Genomic DNA, 13,213 nt, shown 5'->3' with positions numbered 1-13,213 from the left:
ACCATTTTGCTAGTGATCTTGTCGGGAGGACAGCATTGACTTGAAAGAAAGCTCCGCCAGAAAATCTAGCCCGAGCAAAATAATGAAAGTCTCTGGAATTATTATATCATAAAGTATCTGTTTACTAGGGATTTTCTTTTCACTATGAATTCTTTTCCGGTCCATCTTTCGAAGATCCACAATTAAGAGTTATATATATCTTCATCGAAGAATCTTCCAATCATACAGGTTCTATGCAATTTTGATTTTCACATTTATCAAAAACAAACAAAATCCAACTTGTATCATCTTGATTATTAATTATATTTTGAAACAAAATTGATTGAATTTAATTCCAAATAAAACTTCCTTTATTTATGATTCATCAATGGATCCATCTTCATCTTCTCCCCAGCCAAACAGTAGAAACACCTACGATTCAATATGCACGAAAGAAGTGAGCTGCCTGAAGTTGATCCACACTTTCTCCCACACCACCGCCTGGTAGTCGGCCGCCGAGCCTCCGCCGTCCCTAGCCCGCAGCACCAGGCGATAGTTGATCCCGGCCACCACCTGCGTCTCACCCGTCACCACCTTGTCGAAGGTAAGCTCACCGTGCTCCCGCCTGTTGTGCTCCTCCACGGCGAAATCGCCGAGCTCTCTGACGTGGGAATCCTCCACGTCCTTGATCGGCGCCCACCCGCCGATGCCGATCTTTCTCGAAGCCGACGTGACAGGGATCGGATGGGCAGTTGTTGGAACAGCAAGGAAGAGGAGGACCAAGAGAAGCGAGACTGGCCTCATTAGGGGCATCATCGTGATCATGGCCGCCAGCGCCGCTCAACTTGGAGTGGCTGAGGATGAGAAGGTGGAGTACGTTTATAGAGCGGAGGTTGGTGGTTTTTTGGCAGCGTGTGGCATGCGTGTCACAGGTGGAGAACGGCTGCAACTAACAGAAAGGTGGCAAGTGCTGAAAGCATCGTCGACTCTGACTCATGCGGTTTTGCTGAACGTGGTTGTCCTAAGGGATGGCAAATCTCACAAACTATCTGACATGAGAATATGACAATAGAAGTATATCTATAGAAACATGAGAATTTGGATATCATACATGATCTGAGACTATGAAATAGGTTCCTTGTGGGACTTTTTGGGGATTTCATTGCTTTTTCCCTTGTTAGGGATTTCCTTCGCAGAAGGAAAGCCTCACGACGATGCCGCCAACGGCCCCGCGGACTAAGGTATGCACATGGAAGGAGACATTACTTTATTCTACTGAGCAAGATGTATGACCATCGATCTCTTCCAAGGTACCACCAGGGTTATTGATTTTGAAAGAAACTTTATTCAGATCATAACATGCTTGTATATACTTTGCATGGTGATATGATTTCAAAGGAAATACAAGAATATTTAAAAAACATCAAGGGATAATCTCAGCCATAGGATCTGATAAGGACTCGATGTCACAAATTTAGGAAGCTGGACCAAAATAGGAAAATGGCCTGACGTTATACGATATCAAAGCAAAGGATGATCTGCAATCATACAACTCCTATTTACAATCAACTCCATCTTGCAACTATCAACTACATTGGCATCAACTACAGTTAAGTTTGGAACCTTTGGATAGTTGCTCAGGTAAAGGTGTTTGAGCCCTTATTTGTGATTATTCAAATACAATATCTGAATATTTCAAATTTTGAACTGATAATATCATCTGTACTTTTAGAGATTTCCCTGCAGGTTTATATGAGACCTTCACCTTGTATTTTAGGTGATGTTTTGCTCCAGTATTGGTCATCAAAACGTATTGCTACTAAGATTAATTTCCATATTGATTTGATACAATCCAATTAACCGTGGCATGACATTTGCATGCGATTATCATAGAATATGACACACACAAAAAAGAGAGTATATGAAGGTTAAAGGACAAAATGGACAACATTGCCCCAGATTGATCTTCAACTAAATAACATTCCAAGCAACAAATAGAATTAACATTAATATTGAAATATAGAAATCCTTATTACCTTCAAGGCTTCAACCAAAATCATCAGAACAATGGCTAAACAAAGCTTAACATAGAGAAGCATGAATTTCTCCCGTACAGACATTTACATTAATTTGGAGTGTGGTCAAACCAAAGACATAAAGCTAACAAATGTAACCAAGCACCTAAGTATCATAATCACGCCTATTAAAATAACAAAGTGCATTTTGTAGAAATCATATGCAACAAAAACAGGTGGTAAAATGATAGATGTCATAGCATAATTTTGGTCCTAAGTGAAATTTGATCATTACAAGTCAATGGTCGACTACCAGTTGACTGGTCCTAAGTAAAATTCGACAATTACAAGCCAACGGTCGACTACCAGTTGACTGATCAAATACCAGTCGACTGCTACAATAACTACTACCGTAAAATCCTAATCTTAGGATTTGACCCCTGAGTACATTCACTCAGCACTCGTCCTCACCTGACCAATCTAAACCTAGCCTTCTAGCCTCCTCCATCAGCCTTGGTCCCTCGGATGTCTCCTCATCCTTCACGCCTTGTCTTCTAGAGCTTCCATCGTTCTTGTCATTGTTGTCAAGTCTTCCTTGGCCAAGAGGTCGTGCCTCCAGGACTTTATCCATTATCAAGTCACACTTGGACTTACGTTGCCAAGACTACATGCTTGGACTTACACCGTCAAGACTCACCCTTGGACTTTCCTCCTTTGCCAAGGTCACACTTGGACTCTCCTTGTTGTACCTGTATCCTGCACACTCACAATGCATATCAAATACAATAATAAATCTAACTTAAACCTTTACTCATACATTAACACCTAGGGTACCTGCATTGCTCCAACAATCTCCCCCTTTTTGATGTTTGGCGGCCCGTTTAAGTTAGGGAAACATAAATGCAATAACAATATAAAGTAACTATGCAAATCACACATGCATAAACATGGAATCTAACTCTAGGCTCCCCCTTCACCTAAGCTCTCTCTTGAGCTAGGATTTTTCATAAAGTTAAACTTCTCCATCTTTGCCAACAAGTGAGCAATTGCTCCCCCTTCACCTAAGCTCCCCCTTGAGCTAGGTTTTCTTGCAAAGGTGTGTAGGTTTCCCACTTAAACTAACACTTCTCTCCTTTTGCCATACATCAGAAAGAGCTCCAATCATATCCCAATTATTGGACTCTTTAACCTCTAATAATCATAAACATCATGTATTAATTCCCTATAAGATTACATATATATTCACCACTCTTTTGATCATTTTTTAATACTAAAAAATATTTTCAGACTGTATCAGTTGACTGCCATTAACCCCAGTCGAATGTCCTCTTCAAAATGAACTCACAAAAATATTCTATGCTTGTGAATAGTGTTACCAGTCGACTAGTAAATGTTGCAGTCGACTGGCACTCTATTTCAGCCAAAAACAGCATTTCTGACTCAACTTCAGAAATGCACCAAAAATTTCATAGACCTCCAAAAAATTTTAAATTTTGTGGAGATGTCCATTTTACCAATATCTACTTGGAAAATATATATATATAAATATATTGATCACAGATGCCAAGATTGATAAAAATCTAAAACTAGTTAAATGGTTCATTTGAACCTTGACCTAAAGTCCTAATTTTGACTTTCTCTTGATGTATCTGTTCATGCTAAACTATAATGCATCCCTAGCATTAGTTTATATGACATCTATACATCAAAAACTATTTTTCATGCAATATGAACTCAATTCATATTTTCATACATGAAACTCAACCCAATTGTGCTAATTTCTTGGATTTGAGACTCAAGTCCGTCTCCAAATCACTTGGCACATTTGATAACTCATCTACCATGGGTCCCAAAGGCTCTTCCTAACCTTAGAACTCTTAACCTTAATCATCTCCCTAGGTGACTCATCTAACCTGGCTACACCCACATTGTGTACCTTAGTAGACTTCTTTTTCTTAACCTTGGGTACCTTATCCTTTCCATAATCATTGTTAGAGTGTATACTAAAAGTCTAGCTTTTTATAAACATTTATTTTGAAATAAAGAATCACATTGGTCAAATGTCTACATTTATATGCTAAGTATAGTTATTCAATTAATTTATATTGTAGATAACATGGTGTGTGGTGTCACATACAGAAGATCATGTTATCAATTCCTTATAAATTATAAACAGTAGCTCACGACTAAGATGGAAAGGAACAAACTATTGGAATAGTCGTAGTGTAATTTGGTATTAGTTTATCTTAACTATAAAATTACACTAGTACACTCTGAGTGTATTGAGCATGACCATTTAAGGTAAGTTCTTTTTATACTGATCTGGAGATTAACTTAAGCATTGGAGTGGATTAGCTTGGGCACCCTCCGCCATCTTTCTAATTCTCTATTCTCCTTTTCTTGTCTTCTAGCAGGTTTGTAGGCACGGTTGGCCAGAGACTTCCTCCATGTGTTGACTTCCTTTTCTTGATTTCTTTTGAAGGTTCAATGATTTAGTCAAGCAGAAGCTAGCTCACTAAACTTGCTAGCATCACTGATGGTGCCACATTCCTCCTAGTTATAGTGGTTGGGTCAATATCAGGGACACCGCATCGAAGATCCAACCCTCATCAATTTCAAATAGGATCAAATTTAACTTTATCTATGGGAAACGCAAGCCTGATCTGAGATGTGAAGATGAATGGCGTCGTAAAACTCTCTATTCTCACCATGACCCCCGAGGATTTCGACAAACACATCGCCATCATAGTGTAAGAAGAAGATAGAATTTCTTAGACGTTATTTTCGTTCGAACATTGCCCTATAAGTTCATGAGTCTTTGTCCCCGTGAAATTCTTATTCTCCAAATCCTCAGTTGGCACAAGAGTTTGGTTTTCTATTATACTCTCTCACTAACTCCGTAGATATTTGAGAGTCGTGGAATCGAGCCTATTATTCGCTCTTCGACTCCGTGGATATTGGAAAGTCGAGGGATCGAGATATTATCTTTAATGAGGATTGATATTCTACTTTCTCCCCGACTCCACAGGTTTTGAGTAGTCGAGGGATTGAACTTATATATTCTCTCCCCAGTTTCGTGGGTATTTGGGAGTCGGTGTTGGATCGATGCACGTCGATGGGGTCATTTTCGTACATTTTCTTTTCGTGTTTCATCGTGTTCTTTTTTACAAAGTTAGTTAGTAGCAACGGAAATAATAAATCAAACAATAAAAAAAACACGTGGGGTTTACTTGGTTCCCAACCCCCCAAGGTCAGTACATCCAAGGCCTAATCATAGGAGGCACCCATCGATTAGTGGTCTCCTTTCCAGAAGCTTTCCGAAGGTGGAGAAACTCATCTTACAGTTTGAAATTCAAGCACAAATAATAATAAATTAAATATAACTTGAAATAATCAAACCAAACAAAATATGACGATCAATCCGGAAGTCCTGAGTGTAGCACACCCTTCTTGGAGCTTCCTCAGTCGCAGAGCTTCACAATAAGTTCGTCTGAGTGTAAAGATGAAGAGTAGGATGAAAGAATTTATGTATTGAATATAGAGCTTTTGTCTCCTTTTATAGAGTTAATCAAATCTTTATCTGGATCAACTCTTATCTGGATGAAATCTTATCTCTAGCCACATCATCTAGCTTATCCTCGTCCTGATCCAAATCATAAAGATGATCTTTTGCCACATCATCTTCTATGTCAATATTTTTGACAACTCAACAATCTAAACTAAACCCAGTCGATCTACCGAACCATCGATTCGGTCTCCTAAATCGGTTTGGGTCAGGTTCACCCATTTACATTTGTCTACTCTCTGTTTTGCTTGGAGTCCCTTTTCCAAGTCTACCATCTAAGGGTCAATCCCTTAGGATCAAGCCGCACTCCTGTAAGTCTACCCGACCTACTAGGCTTCATGCTAAGACAGCATCCAAGACTTTATCATTTTATAGGGTTACCTCCTCCTAGGATTTTCACTACCTAACTTTACTCACCAAAACTTTCATCACCTAAGATTATCTTCCCCTAGGATTTTAACCACCTAGCTTCACTCACTAAGGCATAACTTCACTCACTAAGACTTCCACTACCTAAGGTTACCTCCTCCTAGGATTTTCACGACCTAACTTCACTCACTAGGATTTCTACCACCTAAGGTTACCTCCCCCTAAGATTTCCACTGCCTAGCTTCACTTACTAAGACTTACTCTTGCCTAACTAAGTTAAAACTTTTGCTAGTCATCTAGTCCTGACTAGACTTCTCTCTTCCAAACATTAAGTCCTATTTAGATAAACATTTGCTCAAATTTACTAGACTTAGGTATATTGTCAAACATCAAAACTTTCGAGACTGATTGCACCAACAGTCGGAAGATTAAGCTATTCATTCTCTCAGCAGGAATTTCTCCCCGACTTCGCGGTCACTCGGGAATCATGAGATTGAGCCTTATTATTATTCTCTCATTGACTCCATGGATTTCAAGAGTTAAGGGGTCGAGATATTATCTCCAGCAATCATCGATATTCTGCTCTCTCCCCGACTCCGCGATTACTTAGGAGTTGTGAGATTGAGCCTTATTAATGTGCATTAGGTTCGACTTCTTCTAGTTTTAGCATTCATATATTAATTGTTACTTTTCTTTGCAACTCTCATTCAGCGTAAAGATTATAGCCGCTAGCTTGGAACAGAGACTATGACCTTACGTCAAGCTCGTATTGCCTTACGATAGGCAAAGAAACTAGGGTTGGATTATGACAGACAAAGAAATTAGGAGTGTCATATGACATGCAACAAGACTAGGAGTGTCTTACGATATGCAACGAGACTCAGAGTACCTTACGACAGGCAAAAAAACTAGGAGTGTCTTATGATAAGCAACAAGACTAGGAGTGTCTTACAACAGATAATGAGACTTGGAGTGCCTTATGACATGCAAAAAGACTAGGAGTGTCTTATGACAGGTAAAGAGACTATAGTCGCTCTCGCTCGACACTGCTACGGTCGTTCGCTCGGCACTACCATGGTCGCTCGCTCTTGCTTGCTTGACATCGCTATAGACACTCGTTAGGCACCCCTACTGTTGCTCACTCGGCATTGCTATGACTGCTCACTCGACGCTACTACGAGCGCTCACTCAACATTATATTGCTACGGTTGCTCACTCGGCATCACTATGATCGCTCACTCGGCATCACCATCACTCCCTCCAACTCCCAGGGCTTCACCCTTAGATTTCCAAGGCATCGCTCCCTCCAACTCCCAGTTCAAGATATTTTAGCACGTGGACTGGCATGACACATAGAGCAGTGTGATTAAGGTAGTGTGATCCCACGAGATCTCTTACAATACCATATATAGATAATGTGACCTGATGTGATGATGGGGGTGTTGGAGCAATCCCAATGGTCCGTGCGACCATGTGTTTTGGTGTTTGGGAAAAGGGTTTAAGTTAGGTTCACCCTTGTATTTGATATGTGTATTTCAGTTGTGCAGGTTTGCAGGATACACATGTGACTCAGGTTGATGGCTTCGGGTCCGGTGAAGGATGGAGCATCTGAGGGACCGTGGATAAGGCAGCGAGGACAAGGGCCGAGGGAAGCGACTTCGAGGCATACGCGAAAGATGACATTGGGGACGAGCCGCGGGCTTGAATGCATCCGAGGGACGAGAGCCAAAGGAAGTAGGCTTGAAGGTAAGAGGTCAAAGCTGCAAATGAAGCGTCAAATGAGTCATAAGGGTGAGGGTACGAGTGCATGAGAGATTGTACTCGGAGTAAAATCCTAGTTTTAGGGGGTTTACCGTAGCAGTACTGTAGCAGTCGACTGCATGTTTTAGCAGTCGACTGGCAGCGAACAGAATGTCTCTGTTCGCTCGGTTAGTGTGGAATCGAGCCGTTGGGATGTAACGGTCGAATTTTCACAGAGGGCAGTCGACTGCATGTTTTAGCAGTCGACTGGTAAGCGGGGTTTTCCAACCCGTGACCTATATAACCAAGCCTTGGAAGCTTGGTTGAGACTGACGAAATTAGACTTGGTTAAGGTCTAATTAGTAGTCTACAAGTGCTCAAGAGTTTCCCTTGTGTCCAAGAGGTCTTGGTGAGTTTGTGGTGAGGTTTCTCCACCCACAAGGAGGTTTGAGCTAGCCGGAGATCTTCCGGGGAGTAATCCACCGACAGATAGGGATCGTCCACCTTACGGACACGCCGTGGAGTAGGAGCTTTATCTCCGAACCACGTAAATGATCGTGTAGCTTGGTTTGCATTCTTTCCTTTAGTATTTAGCTTTCTACTTGCTTTGTTTGCATTTTCGCTTGCGCACTAACGTTGTAGAAAGAAGCGAGTATTTGGGGGCGCCGTCTATCCAACCCCCCTTCAAGCCGGCCGTTCGATCCCCTACAGGGGGTACCTTTCTTACCCAGACACGACATCCTGTCAGAAGCACATCATTCCCTCTGATTGTCACATCCCGAGGATATACTTGTCCCCCCAAACCGGACCATACCTCTTAGTGATAATATGAGAAATACGATATCAAACTCAGATCAAGTAAAATAAACATTGATGCAAAATAGAAACTTACTAACTTTAAGATAATAATGTGGGCATGCATACATGAACATGTGAACATATTAAAACTAAACAAAACTAAATAAGGTAAAGATTATTATAATTTTACCAAAACTCAAAGAGTTGATACGCAATGAAAAGCAACCGAATCACAACAACATAAAAATGAAACTCGATAACTCAAAGTCAAGCGGGACTAGTAAGCATTTATCTTTGAGCGACACTAGGGTAGTTGACACAATTTGCCCTCTATCTGCTAACCTAGAAGTCAAAAAAAAGTAAAGGGTGGTGAGTATAAAATACTCAATGGATATAAGATACATAGTACATGACACTATATATAAGGATCTCAAAAGAAGCAGTGTCATGTAATGTTACTTACTAACAAAAGTAAGAGTAAGAACACTAATATAGTCATCTACAAACTTGATCAACCAAATAAAACCAACAAATAAGGAATACATATAGTACATCCAAAACTTGCATGAACAAATACATAGCCAGTATATAACAAATCTTGACTGCACACAACAATATGCTGTAGGATCGAAAGCGCTAGAGGGGGGGGGGGGGGGTGAATAGGGCTCGTAGCTAATTCATTCGTTAGAGTAAAACACGCATCAAAAAAACAAAACAACACACAAACACTAAGGATTTACTTGGTTCGGAGCCTGTGGCGACTCCTACTCCAAGGCCCACACTCGTTGAGTGTTTACTTTGGGCAATCACTATCAATTCAGAAATATTACAAAATAATACAAATTAAAGCACTATCAAATGTTATATCGACAACAAGAAAAACTGAAATTGAAAGCTTCTGGTGGTCGGAGTAGAATTAGGACTTCGTCGGATCGTCTTGTTAGCAGCACACGGAAGAAGGATTGCCAGATTCTTGATATGCTTAGCTGTTGTTCAAACTAGCCTTAAGTAGCCCATTGAGGGCACCCCCAACTCCGTCGAATCAGCTACGTTGATAAGCTCTACATCTTCACTGCTTATCCACCTTAGGGCGCCTCCAAGCTCCATGGAAGGCACCCTCTATCCAGCGTACAGGGCGCCCTCAAGCTCCATGGAGGGCGCCCTCGTGCCTTACTGCGAGGTTGTCGACCAAGTCACCCGAGGCGCCTCCAAGCTCCATGGAGGGCGCCTTGGGACTGTTCATCCGAGACTTTTCTTGTGCAGTTTCCGTCCTGCAAGGCATGTTAATCTACAAACAAGACATACCCTGCAAAATAAAGCTAGTACAACAAAATAAGATAAATATAAACTTATTTTGACAGTCTCCGGACTGTCCGGTTCTGATTTCAGATTTCACATCCGGAAACCCTAGGTCGAACCGACGCCTACTATTCCCTCACCGAGGAACGCATCCTCGCCTACTCCACTCAGGAGAGTTTACCTGTTTTTCAGTTTGATCCTTCAGATCAACTGGACTTTTGCTCATCGTCCGAATCTCCAGGACTTTCTGCTGAATGTTCGCTCCACGACCCGTCCAGTCTTCCACCCGGTTCGCGACACCAAGATTTTAACCTAGAGTCCCCGACTCTAGGATTTTTACCCAAAGCCTTCGACCTGCCAAGACTTTCTGCTTAAGGTTACCACCCCTTAGGACCTAGGTTACCGCCCCCTAGGGTTTTTCACCTGCCTAACTACAGCTAGGACTTTTACCTAATAACACTTAAGACTTTCTTGCAAGCTCAATGAACCTTGTTAGACAATAAGACAACTTTGTAACACCCGAAAATTCTCAAATTATTTTTAGAAATATTCTATTATTTTTCTGGAATTTTAGAATATTTTTACGGAATTTTCCGAGTAGCGGAAGTAGCAAAAACAATTAGAAGCGTAAATAGCGTACGCGGGGGATCGAACCCGTGACCTTGGACCGAACCGGGACTTAAGTGAATCCGGCTAGCCAAGAGGCCCCAGCAGGGGTGTGCTGAAAGGAAAGAGAAACAATTATATTTATAATTGTTTTAGCTAAATTAATTCTCTAATAGAAATAGGAATTAATTAGGTGGATATTAAGTTTAGGTTTTATTTTTTTTGTTTCGGCAAAATCTTTTCCACCGAGACCAAACACCACCGCCGCCTCTCCCTTCTTCTCCTCTTCCTCACGCACGGCACACCAAGCCCCAAGGGCTAAGGGAACTTCTTCCGGCGAGATCTTCGATACGAGAACGTTCCCCTTCACGAGAAGAACACGTAGACGCGAGCAGATCGTCGAGAAGATCATCTCCACCGGAAACCTAGCGATCAGATTTGTAAGAAACTACGCGCAGGAAGTAAGAAACCCCTCACCTGCAGTATAAGTAGCTCTCGCGTGTTTTCTTTTATGCATTAGATTTGTTTTATTGAATTTTGTCAGCATATAGTGTGTATTTTAACTCTTCTCACAGATTTAGGGATTAGTGAGCATCTCTAGATGGGCCGAGCACGTGTATCCTCTGTAGATAGGGGTTTAGACGATGCTGGGTGCCTAGAGGTGGTCTCCCTAATTGAGAGGAGAGTTAGAGAGCGCCAAATGCTCGACAAAATGCCTAGCACAGCCTTATGATACAGTGGGCATTTAGTTAAATGCCATAGAACAAGTTAATTAGCATGATCAATTTTTATTTCAGCTTTTACGAGACTAGATGTCCAAATGGGTGGGCTCCCACAGTCACCTCTAGGTTCAGACAACCTAGTTCTAGGTTCAGATAACCTAGATTCAGCAAAATAGTATTAGCTATTTCAGTATTTTACTTTTCAGTGGCACTGTACTGGATTAGATATCCATTGGGTTGGGCTCCCATAGTCGTCCCTAGGTTTACTAGATTCGGAACTTGCAATCCCGGGTCTAGTTAGGGATGCGCGCACAGCAAGTACAGTTGCCAGGGCCCATCAGCAGCATGTTTAGTATTTTCACTTACTATATGTATATGGTTTCAACCTTTCACAAATTAGTTCGTGAATTCAGTACAGTCCTAGTAGTAGTTCAGTATTAGCTTAGCTCAGTTTTTAGTATCAGCTTAGTTCTTCATTGATACAATGTGATTGATATCATGTTCAGCTTTAGATATGCCATGATTGTATGCTTATATGTCATGCCATGTTTAGTTTATTCAGTATACTTAGTATATCCTTTCAAACAGCATGATTTAAAATCATATTTGCATCGTATGCATGTTTTAGTGAGGTAGATGGTTTCTTACTAAGCTTTTTAGCTTACAGATACTATTTTCCTTATACTGCAGATACAGGTAAAAGGAAAATGGACTAGCAGTGGAGGCTGGAGGTCAATGCAGATCAAGATGTGTGTGGAAGGAACTGGAATAAAGATCCTAGGGATCTAGTTTTATTTTATTATGCATTAGAACGTGTTCAGTATGCATTAGTACTTATAGTAAGCGTTATCTTATGTTTCTGTTAGTTAGCAAGAGAACAGTTTAAAACCTTGTTAGTTTTGGTTTCTATATGTTTACATGCCATGAATTAGTATTCTATGCCTTAATCATGTTTAGTATATTAGTCATTACCTAATAGAATGTTTCTCTTAGCTTTTATAGTGTTGTGTAATGACTTTGGCACGCATCAGTGCTGATATCAGGGGCCTGATACGAAATCAGAAACCCCTGATCGGTCAGCAGACCGATCAGGGAGTCTCTGATCGGTCGGTCGATCGATCCGTGGATCGATCAAGAGCTGGGTCGTGAAAAAAATGGCTCACCGATCGGTCTCATTGACGGATCAGGGACCAGCTGGATCGGTCGGCAGACCGATCCAGCAGCGTACAGTATTGCAGTGTAGTTTATGGATCGGTCGGTTGAACGATCCGAAGTTTCCTAGCGTGCCAGTATCAGTAGATCGGTCTGTGGATCGATCCGAGGTTTATTATCAGTTGTAAACACCTCCCTTAGCATGTGTACAACTCCTAGGTACACCCAGAACACTAAGTTAAACTTTACGGCATTTAGTTCAGTAAAATTTTAAATTAGCCAGTTTTCATTCCGCATTAATAGTCCAGCACAGCATAATGTAGCGATCGGCTTCGCAGCCTAGCTAGTAGGAGGCGGGTCGTTACAGAGTGGTATCAGAGCAGTGTTCCATACTTCCTACACACACATCAGCATTGAACCTACAGCTTCCAAGTAAGAATACCTCTACTTTATTTATGCTTTCTGTTTCCTTGTTATAGTTCATGTTTATAGATAAACTGCTGCATGATAGTATGTGATAGTATATAACATGATAACGATAGTTATACAATTATGATTGTAATAGTTATTCATGTTCTGTCCTCTATGTCTCTAGCAATGGCACGAGGACGCCCTAGAAGGGCACTAGCCACCGAGCCCCAGCAAGAGGCATGAGTGGCTCAGTTACGGCAGCAGCTAGCTGAACAGCAACATGAAATAGCCACCTTAAAGGCTAATCAGAGAGTACCCCCACACTGGAACCGAACCCGACGACTCTAGAAGTCTTAGAGGTTCCACCACCAGCCTACAGCACCAAGACCAGTAGCCCCAGCAGATGAGCCAAGAAAGGAAGCCTATCCGATCCAGTGGCGTGAGTCAAGCCGAGAACTTCTCGTGCACTAGTGAACCATGGGATGCACAAGCCGGTTCAAAACACTGGAGAGCACGATGGAGCTTCGGGACGCCGTAACACGAGAAGGTGAAGTGTG

The 13,213-nt window shown here is 41.5% G+C and overlaps 1 protein-coding gene across 1 annotated transcript; it reads right to left on the bottom strand.

Annotated features, from left to right (window-relative positions):
* Positions 1-294: 294 nt before the first annotated feature.
* LOC121987671 (cysteine proteinase inhibitor 1-like) lies at positions 295-813 on the bottom strand. The gene has a single exon (XM_042541406.1). The coding sequence runs from the start codon at positions 802-804 to the stop codon at positions 412-414; it is 393 nt and encodes a 130-aa protein (XP_042397340.1). The 5' UTR covers positions 805-813; the 3' UTR covers positions 295-411.
* Between the last annotated feature and the right edge of the window lie 12,400 nt (positions 814-13,213).

The sequence above is a fragment of the Zingiber officinale genome, chromosome 5B (genome assembly GCF_018446385.1).
Source record: "Zingiber officinale cultivar Zhangliang chromosome 5B, Zo_v1.1, whole genome shotgun sequence".
Classification (NCBI taxonomy): Eukaryota; Viridiplantae; Streptophyta; class Magnoliopsida; order Zingiberales; family Zingiberaceae; genus Zingiber; species Zingiber officinale.
Note: the sequence above shows the minus strand (reverse complement) of the source record. Positions and strands in the feature narration are given on the sequence as shown.